Source organism: Arachis hypogaea, chromosome 17 (assembly GCF_003086295.3).
Source record: "Arachis hypogaea cultivar Tifrunner chromosome 17, arahy.Tifrunner.gnm2.J5K5, whole genome shotgun sequence".
NCBI lineage: Eukaryota > Viridiplantae > Streptophyta > Magnoliopsida > Fabales > Fabaceae > Arachis > Arachis hypogaea.
The window spans coordinates 44888258-44905106 of NC_092052.1; the positions used below are offsets into that span (position 1 = coordinate 44888258).

Consider the following 16849-nt stretch of genomic DNA (forward strand, 5'->3'; position numbering starts at 1 on the left):
TGTTTTTTTTGTACATATTGCTCTTTGGATTTGTGATGGGTGGAAAAGCGATTCCACACAAAACTCACCGGCAAGTGTACCGGGTGGCATCAAGTAGTAATAACTCACAAGAGTGAGGTCGATCCCACAGGGATTGATGGATCAAGCAACTTTAGTGGGTGATTAGTTTAGTCAAGCTAACATTGGTGAATTGAAGTGAAATTGAAGCAACAGAATGTAAAGAGCAGTGAATTTAAAGTTGCAGAAAGTAAATGAGCAGAATCTTAAAGAGCAAGAAATGTAAATTGACCTAATCTTAAATGACAAGAAATGTAAATTTCATCAAATGTAAAGGGGGCTGGGTGCTGAAAATTAAAGGAAGCAATAGATCAAAACTCAGAACCCTTGCAGAAAGATTTAAATTGCAGGAAAGTAAATTGGGAGCAATGTAAACAGAACAAGAAATGTAGATTGCAGCAAATGTAAAGGGGTTTAGATGCTGGAAAGTTAAATGAAAGCAGTAGATCAAAGCTTAGAACAATTGCAGCGGAATTAAATTGCAGGAAAGTAAATTCAGATCAACGGAAAAGGGAATTGAGGTGAAGGGAAATTTAAATTGCTTAAAATTATAGATCAAGCTCACAGCAAACTCATGTAAAATTTCAGAAAGCAAAATTGCAGAAGAGAAGATTCAGAAACATGAAATTTCATAAACCAAATTGACAATTGCAGAAAAGTTAAAGTGTTTCAAAGAGAACTTCTAATCTACTCCTACTCCTATTGCTCTCTAGCAAAGCCAGCTTTTTTTTGAAAATGAAACAGATGCCTTTATATAGGCTTCACAAAATAAAAAATGAAATTGAAATTGAAAACAAATTACAATTAAATGAAATTCCTAATCTAACTAATCCTTGTGCCTTTGAGTGATGTCAATTGGGTTTTGCTTGCTTTGGATTTGAGTGAGAGTGGATCCGGATGCATTTGGTGACTTGGGTTAGGAGTGGCTTGGTGACACTCCCAGAGGACCGTTCAGTTGAGTTTTGTGAACGCTACGTTCATTTTCCTTTGGCCAAGCATGCTTCCTTCATGGGCTTAGCTCTCCTAGCGTTCACTAAGTGAGCGCTGCGCTCAAATTGTGAGCGCTACTCCTTGTTGCTTCAATGTGTGCCCCCTCTTCGATCCTTGGCCAGTGCATGTGTGGTGCGCTTTTTGCTTCCCTTGGCCAGCATCACGAAAAAGGGAAAGAAAGTGAGCGTAGCATTCACATTTTAGAACGCTACCTCCTTGGCTTGATGCTTTATGCGCCTAGCTTCCCTTGCTTCTAAGGCACGAGAATGCTCACACTTGTGAGTGTAGCGCTCACTTCTTTGAGCGCCATCCTTTGATGTGTCCACTTGTCTTGATTGAGCGCTCCCCTTTCGAGCCTTGGTGCTGGCCTTTGCTCCCTTGGTTGAGTGTTTTTCTTGGGCCTTAAAGATTCCTATCACTTGTGCTTCAATTTCATGCCAAAGATAAATTGTTATATATCGTTGGAAAGCTCTGAATGTCAGCTTTCCAACGCAACTGAAAGCGCATCCATTGGATATCTGTAACTCAAGTTATGGCCCTTTGAAGGAGGCATGGTCATATTGTCACAAGGCTTAAAGAAAAGCCCGAAAAAGTGAACAAAATTTAACGTAGCGCTCCCTTTAATGAGCGCTAGCCTTTGTTTCTTTCATTTATTGGCTTTCTTATTAATGTATTACATGCATGCTTTTATTAATGCATTAACATAAAGCTTGATTTGCCAATTACATTAGAAATGTATGGCTTTAATTAATAATGCTAATGCTTTAACGTTAAAGCATTCATTCATTTAACGCCTTCATTCATTAGCATTAGTAATTAATTGTTCCATGAATGCATGCTTTCATTATATTATTACATTTAATGAGTAATGCCAATTAATTAACATAGCATTCATTTATTTCATTCATTTGGCATTATTAATTAAATGTTTCATGCATGCATTCATATCATTCATTCGGTCACTTAATAATTAAATGCATGCATGCATAAGCATTAATGCATGATAGTTCATGATGCTAATGCCAAGGCTCCATGGTCATGGGCCATGCTTTAAAAAGCGTGGCCTAAGGTTTCAAAGCGTGCCCAAAATTCATCTTTTCTTCTTTTTAGTTTATTTTGTGATTTTTTTTACTTCTTTTTCTTCTTATTTCCTACAAAGTTTATAAAATCAAAAGATTAAAGAAATATACCATTTAAGCACAAAAGAATGCAATATTTAAGCACTAATCATCAATTTCTTGTATGAAAAAGCATAGAAAAACATGACATGATGACATGCCATCAATTTGCCATGTTGTTGCATTGTTATAATCTAATCTTCCATTATTGAGTTAGTTTAATTGTTTTTTTAGAGAGATATTCAATCTACTGTCTCTGTTTGCTGCAGTGGTTAATTCCTAACTGTTGGAGGGCCACTGGTGGGTGTATGCATTTGACGTGAATGCAAAGCGGCTTGTGATAATCGACAGTATGCATTCTGTTTCGCCTGATGCTGAACGGGATAAACTCGATGCATATGTGGTAACATAATATATTCCCTTTTCCCGCTATGGAGTTGTAATACTTAATTCTAACACATTATCCAACTATATCTTTGTTTGTTTTCCAGGGGAGACTAATTGAGGACATGGCTAGAGTTGCCATTCCTAAATATGTGTGGAATAGAAATGGTCCGCCTCGTTCTTACGCGAGTGTTCCAAAGTAGTCGAACAAGTGAGTTGAAAATATAGCTCAGCTTTTTTTTTTCTCATGTGGCGTACCGTAACTAACATTCTTATCATCCCAATTGCACAAATGTTTTACTTGCCTGTAGCTCTGATTGTGGCATCTATGTTATTAAATTCATGGAGAGTTGGACCGAAGGCCGTGCTTTTGATTAATGGAACGAGATGACTTAAATGAACTTTTCGGCATATATCATGTTTAAATTAGAACACATATCACTGTCACAGTTTTACCACCTAAATCAACATGTAAATCTTCATACAGGATATCCTTAGATCATTCAGGTTGGAGTTGATGTTAGACATTGTTTATGGGCCACAAAATGCATTGGTTGATTAGGTGATTTCATTATTGGTGTACAAAGCTGAACCTGTATGCCGCAATCAACCACGAAACAAGCGAAGGAAGTGAGATCACCATTCACAGCACCTAGCACAAGGACATTGATACAACGTGCCGAAGGATTACCAAAAGGGAGAAAGATCAAAGGCAGGAAAAAGTAGCATAATTAAGTTTAAGTACTACATTAGAGTTGCATAGTTAGCGTATTTACTGGTTAGAGTCTTGGGATTTTTTTTATGATACATTTGAAGGACTTATTTGTGGTGGATCCTTTATTTTTTAAAACCTCTGTGAATTTTTTAGTGTACATTTGTTCAAGCATGACACACCTATGAGTGAGTCAAAATGACCATCTATTTTGTATATGAAAGTAAACATCTAGATACATATTAAACCGAACATCCGGTATATTATGTCCTAATACAGAGATATCTCTTTCATATTTCAAAGTGAAAGGACTTGAATTTGTTAATTGTTAACAACCATCCACGTATACAATTACAATGAACATCCGGTGTCATACAAAAATGAACATCCAACGTACGTCAGTAAAGATAATCATGTAATCACTATCTAAAACAACCAACTGAATACCAAATGACTATGTGATATATCATATGAAAATTTGTAATGAATTTAATAACCATATGTGTAAGATAAAGAATAACCATCCAACATCATATACAACTAAACATCTGAATTACTCCACATTATACTGTTTTGTTGAAATTAATCAAGTCTAGATTCTTGAATTAACTACAAACAAACCTGAAACCTATGTTATTAGAAAATAAACCCACCCCTCCCGTACAACAATATCATCACACATGGTGCATTTGCTTGTAGGGAAAATACCATCCTCATATACACTTGCTAATAAATGAATAACCATCGAAACCCTAAGTCCAACATATTCTAACCATTGCCAAAGAAGCTTAACAAAGACATGAAGCCACCAACTTGTTGGGACTCATTCCGACCAACAGGAGCACCTAAGTCTATATTTCCAGAGTCCTCCGGACGAACCACCTACTAAACAACACAAAAAGATGACAACAATTAACTACTTGCATAGTAATATACCAAATAACCGTACAAGGTCAGATTAACGTAAACATGTACCGGGGCAACATTCTTGTTTTTCCTCCGAGAAAATTTCTTGAAGGACTTCTCCAAGGCAGCGTCAAACCTCTTACTCTTTGGCCGGCCATTTGTGGTGACCTTCAACGGGTCTTGAATGTCATCTAGACCCATGACGCTCGAATTCTGTGAGCCAATGCTGGTGTGAGTATCCGCAACGCTCTTGGACCTCTTCTTGGCACGGTGCTTGGTTAGCTTCGCCTTTGTTTCTTCCAAAGCAGCATGCAACAAGACTGTTTTGTCATGTCATTGATGAACTCCTGAGCAATGTTGAAGAAGTGTGCACATAATCCCCTGAATGCAGTATGACTCTCATCCGACCGACTCACGTCGTGACTACTCTTGACATAAGTATACTTGCACTTTATGTTCTTGTTCCAACAAGGGACAACATAGTAGGTAGGTACTTTATACACTTTGTACGAATGAAAAACTACAAGACAGTGACAACATAACACACCTGAACTCTCAAAAAGATTGCAATCACAACGAACCTCCTGTGTTGAACAGTCAAACTGGACGTCATATGGAACGCAAATAATAGTGTCCTTGAATAGTTTTTCCTACACCTTCATGCATATTGATTCACCCTCTTCAGCAACAACAGAAACTCTGCAATTGGCCTTCTTCACAAACTCAATTTGAACATCCATAAACATGCTGGTAGTGTACTCCTGTTAAAATTGTCTCTCCATAGGAGAGCTCGTTGCACACGGGATAACTCCCCTCGAGTCTGCTGCATCATCCTCTAATTCTCTCTGCTCCTTGATTCCAAGCACATTGTCATATTCATGAACAAATTGGACCAAGCTAGTCTTGCTGTGTAATAATTCATCGTAGAATGCGTGCATACTCTCACTCCTTTGCGCACTCCTCATAGCAACCCAAAATTCACCCTTGAAAAATATGGGGATCCACATACGTCGGTCGTTACAAAGATCTACAAAAAAAACCATTCTGAGCACATAAACCTTAAACTGAACTCATTACTATAAAACGGATAAAGCCAGGCACCAAAGAATTATTATTTAAAGCGCATAATGTAACTTCACAATAACGAACCTGACAACCATGTGTTGTTATGTAAGTGGTACTCATCTATAAATTCAGACCAGCTATCCTCAAATGACTCTACCCTCCGAGAATTTCACACAATATCAGTGAGGTCAGCATACAACTCTCTGTACTGGTAATAACCTCAAAGCTTGTGCGGTAACTTCTTTATAATTTTCCAGATGCACCAAAGGTGGCATGTATCGGTAAGGCCTTTCTAATTGCACCGAACATAGATCTACATTGATCAGTGATGATCCACTGTGGAGCAGTTCCTATGCATTTCACCCATTGGGTGAAAACCCACTCATAACTTGAAGTTTTCTCATTCTCCAGCAAAGCACAGCCTAGCAGGGTCAACTTACCATGGTGGTTGACACTGACGAACGACGCAAACGGTAATCTATGCCTAAAAGCAAAACAACCACATATAAGAAAACCTATTCATGACCGTATGAAGAAAAAATTAAAAACAACCGACATAACTACGTCATACCTGTTTTTACTGTATGTGCTATCAAAAGACACCACGTCTTCGTAATATTCATATGCCTCCTTGCACCTTGCATCTACCCATACTGCACTCCTAAACTTACACTCCTCGTCCAAATTCACCGCATAGAAGAAGTTTGGGTTGATGTCCTTCATTCACATGAAGTAGTTCATCATCTCCCTAACATCTGCATTCACGTTGCTGGTTCGGAGTCTTGATGTTATATAGTTTCTTAAGTCCTTTTCTGAGAAGCTAGGTTCGACGGCACCCAGCTTCATTAGCCAATGCTAGGAATGTCTTGTTTGGTCGAATTCCAGCCTCATCATTATCCTCAATCACGCACTTCGCATGCATGGTCAGCTCCCTATACTCATGGTAGTGCACTGCCTTTTTCACTGAACATGGGTGCGTGTGCCTCAACTCAACCTTGAAGAAAACCCACTCTTGCTTTTCCCTGTCTATCTTTACATATATCCTTGCCTTGCACCTAGCGGTTGAAAATCGTGTTCTTCTGTGTTGGTGCTTTGACATGAGACCCGTGAAACCCGTCCTGATTACAGTGGATAGCTTGGTTAATGGGTTCCATCGTGATCTTGTCACATGTTGTCATCCTTATCTTAGTTGCAAATCCTACTTTCTTTGCGTAGCTAATATAGAATTCATAAGCCAGTTGCAACTGCACAAACAGCATTGCAACTCTTGGTATTTTGTCTTCCCGAAGGCAACCATGATCCGGTAACTACGTTTCAGATTTAAAAAAAATCAATGCCATTAATCGTTAAATAAAACATGCGGTTCATGACTGCACAAAATTAAATTAGAGTCCAAACCACGTAACCCAGATCCATCTCTTCACTTCCAACCTCAGTAACATCTGATAATTGCACGGCCTACAATCGCAAAATAAACGCAAAAATCCAAACAAAAATATAATTAGATAAATCCTTAGTAAATGTCATGTACATAAACACTCACTACACAACACAAACAATGTGAGACAAATAGAAATCAACTCCATCATCCTACCCATTTTAGCGTAGAAGCAAATGCATGAATATCACCTAATGTTAGTAATTGAATTAATTATTTCATTTTACCTATTATATAAATATTTTATCTACTACTATTCTCTTTCACAATAACACTGTACATCACATAGATCAACATGTAGTAGATACAACTACCATGCACTTAGTTCAATCCTCGATTTCAGAGCCCATGGTCACTAGAGTTGCTTTTTTTTATTCATTCACCATCTATCATGTATATATATATATATATATATATATATATATATATATATATATATATATATATATATGTATATATATATATGCCTAATCTAAACATGTAGGAAGCAAATTAAGTAGCCCATGAATTGATAACACTTGTGACTTTAATTTTCATTTTTAGAAATATTCTTAATAATAATAATATCATTAGTTTTATTTTATATTCCATATACTACACTAATAAGGTTCCAGCGGGACTATGGGGCATCATGCACAAGAACATGGATGATTATTATTAAGTAGCAAGTTTTTCAATGAAGCCAACTCTTATGCTTATACATGCAAGTTAAATTTGATTATATAAATACATATATTCATATAGAATAGTCCAAAAAAGAACTAGTTTCATCCAACATCATGCCATGATTAATTAACACATGCAAATTCTTCATACATATAAGCATACTGGTGCACGAATCCTCACACTTCGTACAGCTGAACCAGCAAGTACACTGGGTCATCCAAGTAATACCTGAGTAAGTCAGGGTCGATCCCACGAGGATTGTGGTTTGAAACAAGCTATGGTTATCTTGCAGGTCTTAGTCAGGCGGATAAAAGAGTTGTTGGTTTGAATTTGGTTAAAATCATAAAAGGAATAAAAAGTGTATAAAATACTTTGTAAATTGAATTATAGTCATGGATAAGAAGGTGGTTAAGGCTTGGAGTTGCTTTCTCCTTCTAGATTAACTCCGGTATTACTGTCTTCTTCAATTGTGAATGATTTCTTCTCTTGCAGGCTGTATGTGATTGACGTTGATTTGAGCAGCCGCCAATACTCCTCTAGATCTGAACCCAGGGTTAGTGTAGATCCATTCTGATTGAGGGTGAAGTTCCTGTAGTTCATTCTCTTTGGTGATCCTAATCAAAATGCCACAAACAAGGTCGAATCTTCCGGATCAGAGGATGCTGTGCCTTGGTTCTAGCCTCTACCACAGAGACCCTAATCTTCCCATACCTCGACTGAACTGGTGTCTCGAGAAGTCCCCAACGAAGTCGTAGATTAGCCGTCTAAGAGATGTATAATCAAGCTGGCGGTTCAATGCTTTCCACTGAAGTACTCATACGAACCCAAAAAGAACACGGGTGGTTATTAGGCACGCGGTCTTAGTATGAAAAACAAAGATGATTGTCACGGATCATCCCATTCATCATGTTAAAAGACGAATATACATCTTAGAATTAAATTAAACACGGATTAAAGAGAAATAGTAATACTTTTATTAATTCATAGAACTCAACAGGGCTCCTCCCCTCAACCTAGGAGGTTTAGAAACTCATACTGATAGGAAATACAATGATGAACGAAAATATGGTGTAGTCTTCTGATTATGTAAAATATCACTTAAATACTAAACTAATAACTAAGGATTACAAAAGAAGGGTAAAACAGTATTTTAGTGCTAAAATCCACTTCTGAGGCCCACTTGGTGAGTGTTTGGGCTGAGCTTTGATGAGATCCACGTGCTAGGAGGCCTCTAGGGCATTGAACGTTGGCTAGGTGGTTCTCTTTGGGCGTTTGGACGCTGGTCTCTTCTCCTTGGGCGTTGGACGCCTGAAAGTGGGCACGAGGCTTCTAGGGCCCACTTGCTAAGTGTTTGGGCTGAGCTTTGATGAGATCCACGTGCTAGGAGGCCTCTAGGGCATTGAACGCTGGCTAGGGGGTCCTCTTTGGGCGTTTGGATGTTGGTCTCTTCTCCTTGGGCACTAGACACCTGAAAGGGGGTAGGAGGCTTCTGGGGCCCACTTGGTGATAGTTTGGGCTGAGCTTTGATGAGATCCACGTGCTAGGAGGCCTCTAGGGCATTGAACGCTCGATAGGGAGTCCTTTTTGGGCATTAAACGCTGGCTAGGGGGTCCTCTTTAGGTGTTTGGACACTGGTCTCTTCTCCTTGGGCGTTGGATACCTGAGAGGGGGTAGGAGGCTGGCGTTGGACTCCAGTTTTGGGCCTTTTATTCTGAATCAAAGTATGGACTATTAAACATTCCTGGAAAGCTCTAAAAGTCAGATTTCCATAGCAGTTGAGAATGCTCCATTTGGACTTTTGCAGCTCCAGAAAAGCTCTTCCGAGTGTAAAGAGGTCAGATCCGGATAGCATCTGCAGTGCTTTCTCTGTCTCTGAATCAGACTTTTGCTCCAACTCCTCAATTTCAGCCAGAAAATACCTGAAATTGCACAAAAATACAAAAACTCATTGTAGAATCCAAAAATATAAATTTAACACTAAAACCTATGAAAACTTAATAAAAACTAAACAAAACATGCTCAAAACTATATGAAAATGATGCCAAAAAGCGTATAAAATATCTACGGCTGGCAATGGGTAGGGTAGGTGATAAACCATTATTTTATGGTTTACATTGTGTTTAATTATGTGGTTTTATCAAATCTTTACCCACTTATTCATCAAATTAGCATGTATTTACAACTCCTTCCCAAAATTACTCCATGGTTGAAAATAACCTTCCTAGAGACTTTTAATTATGTATTTTAATTCTCTTTTATTCCATTCAATGCCGTGATCTGTGTGTCAAGTGTTTCAGGTTTTATAGGGCATGAATGACTTGGAGATTGGAAAGGAAGCTTGCAAAAATGGAAGGAACACAAGAAATTGAGGAGATGACCAGCGAGAAGTGATGCGAACGCCTGGCTCACACGACCGCGCGAAATAGAGGAAATTGCAGTGACGCGTTCGCATGCCTGACGCGAACGCGTGAATTGGAGGCTGCAAGAGTGACGCGAATGCGTGGACAACGCGCACGCGTGGTAAGGCAAAACGCTGGATGACGCGAACGCGCGGATGACACGATCACGTGACGTGCGCGATCTGCAGAATCTGCAGAATTTGCTGGGGGCGATTTTGGGCCCTATTTTTACTCGGTTTTCGGCCCAGAAAAGCATATTAGAGCCAGAGAACATGCAGAGACCAGAGAACAAATTCATTCCGCATAATTCTAGTTTTAGATCTGATTTTACTGCTCCTCTAGGTTTTCTCTCTACACATTCATAGTTCTTAGGATTTTGATTTTATTGCTTTTTGGACTGGGATATTGAGAAGAGTTATTACTTCCGTCAAGACTCCGTCATTCTAGTTTGTTTCTTACTTGTCACTTACTCTTCCATATCCTTAATTTCTTCAGAGTTACTATTGGATTATTTTTAGAATTCATTAATACAAGAACTATTTTTATTTTAATTGATCCTTTTGATTGTTATTTATCATGTCTTTCTTTACTTCCATTTCTCATTTTGCGAAGTTTATATTCATAATGAGCGAGTAGTTCCATAACTTGATTGGGAGTTGATTGAAAGGAGGACCTTGAGTTGGATGCTCAAGAGTAAAATTATAGTTGGGTTTAGCGTTGGGCCGCCCTCTAATCACTGACACTAGTTCTTCCCAAGGGAGAGGATTAGAACTTGTGAATAGAAACTAACTTCCAACTTGCTTAACTTTCCTTTATCTGGTAAAGGATAATTGAGCAGGCAACCTTCAATTATCACTTTTATCTTGGGAAAACTCCAACAAGGATAGGCCTTCCGACTAATCTACTCCCGGTCAAGGTTTTTATTTAATTTACATAAACTCTCTGATTTAATTTCCTGTTTATCAACTCAAACCATTTTAGAAAACATCTGATTAATAAAATAGCACACATTTCTGCAACTCGTTGGGAGACGACCTGGGATTCATACTCCCAATATTTTAATTCTAATTTTGTGACAACCCCTTCTAAATTGATAAGTGGATTTTTGGTTGGTTAAGAACTATACTTGCAACGTATCTCTTATAATAATTTCTTAACTCACCAATTTCCGCCACATCAATTTTTGGCGCCGTTGCCGGGGAGTTGCAATAGCGTGCTAAGTTATTGATTGGAATTTATTTATTTGCATTTTATTTTATTTTGCTACTATGAGCTGCATGTTTCTTTCGTTAAATGAGGAGTTCACTTCCTGATCCAAGCTTGCCAGTATTTGATCCTGAGATCGAAAGAACTATTTCATGTATAAGGCAAGCTCGGCGTCGGTTAGTCCTCCCCGATGGCGAATCTGAAACGTCACGTAAGGAAGAAACAAGCTCCCTTTCTACTGATTCGGTTGATTTACGTGCAGGTGACATGGCAGCACTGATAAACCACTATTTTATGGTTTATCTTATGCTCAATTGAGTGGATTTTATCAATCTTTACCCACTTATTCATACTGTTTGCATGTTTTATATTTTCCTTCCCGATTTTGTGCTATGATTGAAAACATGCTCCTTTGACCTTAATTTCATTAATATCAATTCTCCCTTTATACCATTCGATGCCATGATATGTGTATTAAGTGTTTTTAGAGATTACAGGGCAGGAATGACTTGGAGGATGGAAAGGAAGCATACAAAAGTGGAAGGAATACAAGAAGTTGAAGGAGCTGCAAAGCTGTCAGCCTGACCCTCTCGCACTAAAACGGTCATAACTCGAGCTACAGAGGTCCAAATGACGCGGTTCTAGTTGTGTTGGAAAACTAACATCCGGGGCTTCGATTTGATATATAATATGCCATAGTTGCCCTGACGCTAGGCAATGCGAACGCGCGCTCCATGCGGACGCGTCGCAATGATGAAAATCAGCGTGGCAGATTTCTTCTCCAGCGATTTCTGGGCTGTTTTCGACCCAGTTTGCGGCCCAGAAAACACAGATTAGAGGCTATATAGTGGAGGAATCAATTCATTCATAATCATTAGCTCATAATTCATAATTTTTAGTTTTAGATGTAGTTTTTAGAGAGAGAGGTTCTCTCATCTCTCTTAGGAATTAGGATTAGGATTTCTCTTAATTTTAGGATTACTTCTCTTCAAGTACAGGTTCAATATTCCTTTAATTTATTTTTCATTTTTATTTATTATTTTAATTATTATTTATCTTTTCAACTTGACTTATGCTACATTCATGTTATGATTTTCTTATTTAATACACATTATTAAGGTATTTCAGATTTAAGATTACTTTGTTTTATTTATATTGATGCTTTTATTTTAATTTAGATATTTTCTTCCTTTTGGCTTTGGTTAAGTAATTGGTAACACTTGAGTTGTCAAACTCAGCAGTGGTTGAAATTGGCAGATTACTAATTGATCTAGATCGCTCTAAAGCTAGTATTCCCACAGGGATTGACTAGGACTTGAGGATCAAACTAATTAGTCCACTTGACTTTCCTTTGCTTTAGTAAAGGTTAACTAAGTGGGATTAAAACCCATTTCTCATCACACCTGATAAGAATAACAAGGACAGGATTTCCAGTTCTAATACCTTGCCAAGAGATTTTATTATTATTATTTTATTTTTCTTGTCAATTAAATTACATGTTCCTTATTTTAAAAAACCCCCAAATTATAAGACTTATAACCAATAATAAGAACACCTCCCTGCAATTTCTTGAGAAGACGACCCGAGGTTTAAATACTTCGGTTATCAATTTTAAAGGGGTTGTTACTTGTGGCAACCAAACGTTTGTACGAAAGGATTTTCTGTTGGTTTAGAACCTATACTTACAACGCAATCATATTTCATATTTCTTTACCGATAGAAAAACCAATCGTCAAAATGGCGCCGTTATCGGGGAATTGCAAACATGTGCCTTATTATTGGTTATTGTAAATATTTGCTTTTTACTTGTTTATTTGTTTTTATTTTTGTTTTTATTTTTGCTTTTTCATAAATTAAGAGGTTATTGATTTTTATTTAGTTATTAAAAATTTTTTTTTTCAAAAATTTGTTCTTCGTGTTCATCTGGACCTTCAAGTTGTTCTTAGTTGTTTTCTTCGTTTTGATCTAAAAATTTTAAGTTTGGTGTCATTTTATTGTTTTTTTCTCTTTCCTCATTTAATTCAAAAATATCTTTTCTCTTTATTTTTATTGAATTTTCGAAATTTCCATAAAAAAAATTTCAGATTTTGATTTTAAAATTTTTATCTTATCTTATCTTAGTTTTAAATTTCAAAATTCAAATCTTTTTCAAAATCTTATTTTATCTTATTTCAAATTCAAATTTCAAATTTCAATTAAATTCCAAAATTCAAAATCCAAATTTAAAATCTTAAATTTAAAATTTTAAAAATCAAACCTTTTCAAAATTTAAATCTTTTGCAAAGCTTTATCTTATATTGTTGACTTTTTCAAAATTCAAATTTCAAAATTAAAAAATTCAATTTTAAAAAAAAAAATTTCAAATTTCAAATTTCAAAATTTAAAATTCAAATTTTAAAATTTAATTTTCAAATTCAAAATTTAAATTTCAATAACCTTTTAATTTAAATTTGTTTTTATTTTCGTTTTTAATTTTGATTTGCTATTATGAGTTCTCACCCCCATCGTTTCAAGTTTGGTTCCAATGTGGTTGTAAGGAATGGAAACTATAATAGGCATCAAAGTTAGAAGAATCAAAGATGGGAGGAGCCACAAGAATTTGATCAACCCTCTTAGCAACAACCCCCTCCAATGCACTATAACCAACAACCATTTTGTGATGCATACCAAAATGATGACTATGGTGGACCCCCTTGTAGTTACCAACAAGTCCCGCCATATGCTTATGAACCATCTCCTCAACACAACTCTGGACCACCATACTCACAAGCTCCTTACCACCAAACACCCCATATGACTCTAATCCTTATCTACCATACCAACCACCATATGAACCACACCCAGAACCACCACCTCAATATTCACCATCTCCATATCCTTATCAAGAAGAACCACCTTCCTATTATGAACCCTTTCTCCAAAATAATGAACCCTCATATCCATTCCAATTCCCAATGGATGACATCCTTCGTGGTATTCTTCAAGGGCAAGCAAGGATGCAAATGAGTGTATTGGAACTCACGACTACCTTAACCGAGGTAGTAAATAAATTAGCTTCTCAACATCTGAGCACTCAAAGTACTCCCATGGCTGCATGTGGAGAATCAAAAGAAGAGCGTAGCATGAAGGAGACACTAGAAACTTCGGTGAACAATGAGGAACATGGCTTTGTATTGGAACAAGTGGAGGAAGCCATAATAGTTGCAGAGGAAGAAATGGTTGAAGACTTGGGAGATGCTGAACGTCCATGGGAAAGTCAAGACATAGAGCCTCCTTCCAAGACGGTTGCATTTGATGTTGAGGAGGGTGTACAATCTCCAAGGCATATCATAGTTGAAGACTTGGAAGAGGTTGGTCAAGAGATAGAGATTAAAGAAGAAGAAGCACAGCCTTCCATGCCCTTGGTGAGCAATAAAGAAGAGATTGAATTGGAAGAAAGCTACCAAGAGGAAGAGGTTGAAATTGAAGAAGCTTGCAAAGAGGTGGAAGATGTCAAAGAAGAGCACAAGGAAGTGGAGCTTGCGAGTTCATTAGAGACACCTCCCCCAAGGCTATTACCGTCCAACACAACATTCAAGTGGGTAAAATTCTCATCCTTGACCTTTACTTTCCCACTTGAATATGGGCTACTAGAAACGGATGGTCAGCTTAGAGCTCTTTGTGGCATTACGAGTAAGAGGAAAATGGTTAGTGGTAAATTTTGTCCTGCAAGGTTCATTATGGTTGGAAGCTTTAAGTTTAAACGCAAAGGTTGGTGTAGAGCTCAATTGAATGGGTCTAGGAAGTTGTTTGGACGCTTCACTGAGAATTCTAAAGCTAAACCACCCGGATGGAATCATGATAATCAACTTGAAGACAGGTGTAGAAACAAGATTTGGGATCCCGGAGGCCATTGGAATTACAAACATTGGTGGAGATTCCTGGATGAGTTCAAGCACAAGCCACCATAATAGGGAGCTCACCAAATGTCCAACTTAAGGACTTTAACTAAAAGTGCTAGGTGGGAGACAACCCACCGTGGTATGATTGTTCCATTTTCAATCTTATTTAGTTTTGTTTGTTTTTGAGTTTTATTTTATTTTATTGAACCTGGAATTATTCATAACATCTGCATCAGCATCTGCATACTGCATTCTGCATTTTTCATAAAAAAAATCGCACGCGACGCGTCCGCATCACCAGTGCATTGGGAAGAAAAGAAGATTGAACAGAGAGTCACGCGAAAGCGTGGCTGGAGGCATGCCTTTGGCACAAATTGATCCACGCGACCACATCGCTGACGCGTTCGCGTCATTTGTGAAAAATGCCTCTCACGCGTCTGCGTCACCCACGCGAACGCGTGCCCTAAAAATCGACGTAAAAAGGGTGTATGGCAGCAAGTTATGATGGAGTGGGGCTGGAACCGCGCTAAAAGCACAAGCCCCACCACACGAACGCGTGCCCCACGCGTCCGCGTCATTTTTCAAAGTATGGCCATTCACGCAATCGCGTCAACTACGCGACCGCGTCACCTAAAAATTTGGTAAAAAGAGTTTCGAACAGAGAGTTGCGCGAATGCGAGGCTGCACTCGTGCCAATCGCACAAATCAGGTCACGCGATCGCGTGACCCACGCGTCTGCGTCACCTGACCTTATCGCGTACCATGCGACCGCGTCACTCACGCGTCCGCGTCGCCTGCGTCGCACAACTTATCCAGATCAGCGCCAATTATCTTATCTTTTCTTTTCTAATCCTAATTTCTTCTATCTTTTCTTCTTTCTTCTTCCTTTTCTTACTTTCTTCTTCTTCATCTCTTTAACTTCTCATCCCTCTTCACTTCCATTCTATTTCATTTAATTTATTTGCATACATTCATTCATTGCATTATTTTCATTGGTGTTAGAAATTTATTTGGATCATTATTTTCTATATTTTTGTGGATTATTAAAGGAATTGTTTGAAAATTATATATTACCTTTTAAAGGGTTGCTTGCATGTTCAATTTAATACTTTCAATAGCTTATTTACCATCTTGCTATGTGTTTGTGAAAAAGTCCTTATGGCATTGTGCACTATTTTTCGATTTCTTTCTATCTACTACTCTAAATGCTTGCTTTTCACAAAACCCTTTTTATATTTTATTACTTAAATATAATTGTTATTACAAACATGTTGTTAGTTTGAAAGACTTGGTAATCTAACTTGGACATGGAATGCTTAATCTATGCTACTCATGCCTTTGCCAGCATGCCAATAAACATCTTGCATTTTATTGTCATTATATGCACTTGCTATATTTCCATTGATGAACTTTTCACATGTAGTCATGACCTTGTGTTAACATCATTCTTCTTTATTGTGCATTGATTACCACCTTTCCCGCTCTCTTCCTTGCTCTAACCCTTAGCTTTAAAAGTTACTTTCTTTTTTCCTTTTCAGGATGGCCACCAAGAAGGGTAAAGAGAAAGCTACTCCCAAACCACCGGCAAGGAAAGGAACAAAAAGAGCCCCAGCTGAGGAACCACAACCCCCATCCACTTGCACGTCTTAGCATGCATCGAGGACGGTGCAATCTTTAAGTGTGGGGAGGTCGATATCGACTTCCAGGGGTTAGTTACCTTCTTTCCAACACCAATACTCTATTTTCTTTGTTTGTTCATTGTTGCATTTGCATATTTGATTGCATATTTGTTTGATTTTATGCATTTAGTTACTACTTGGTTGAAGTAATATTTTCTTTTTCAAGAAATTTTTATAGTATTTCACTAATTTAAATTGAAAAATGTTTTTTATGTTAAAACTTGTTTGAAGTTGTATTTGGAACATGGTTTTTGAGCCAAAGAACACACAACCTGTGAGATTTTGAGCTTATTTACATGGTTACATTATTTAACCATAAATTTTTATTCTTGTGTGTTTTCTTTTCTA

General features: G+C 37.6%; 1 protein-coding gene across 1 annotated transcript; it reads right to left on the minus strand.

Annotated features, from left to right (window-relative positions):
* Positions 1 to 4931: 4931 nt before the first annotated feature.
* LOC114925640 (protein FAR-RED IMPAIRED RESPONSE 1-like) lies at positions 4932 to 5955 on the minus strand. The gene is made up of 3 exons (XM_029294275.1): positions 5804 to 5955; positions 5550 to 5716; positions 4932 to 5194 (listed from the first exon to the last, which is right to left on the minus strand). The coding sequence occupies exons 1-3, from the start codon at positions 5953 to 5955 to the stop codon at positions 4932 to 4934; spliced, it is 582 nt and encodes a 193-aa protein (XP_029150108.1).
* Between the last annotated feature and the right edge of the window lie 10894 nt (positions 5956 to 16849).

Excerpts from the sequence above, each read along its gene's own strand:
- LOC114925640 (XM_029294275.1), bottom strand. The coding sequence starts at position 5,955 with ATGAAGGACATCAACCCAAACTTCTTCTATGCGGTGAATTTGGACGAG. Across the intron at positions 5,717-5,803 it reads AGCACATACAGTAAAAACAG|GCATAGATTACCGTTTGCGT; the intron begins GTATGACGTAGT and ends TTTTGCTTTTAG. Across the intron at positions 5,195-5,549 it reads GTGGATCATCACTGATCAAT|ATCTTTGTAACGACCGACGT; the intron begins GTAGATCTATGT and ends TTTTTTTTGTAG.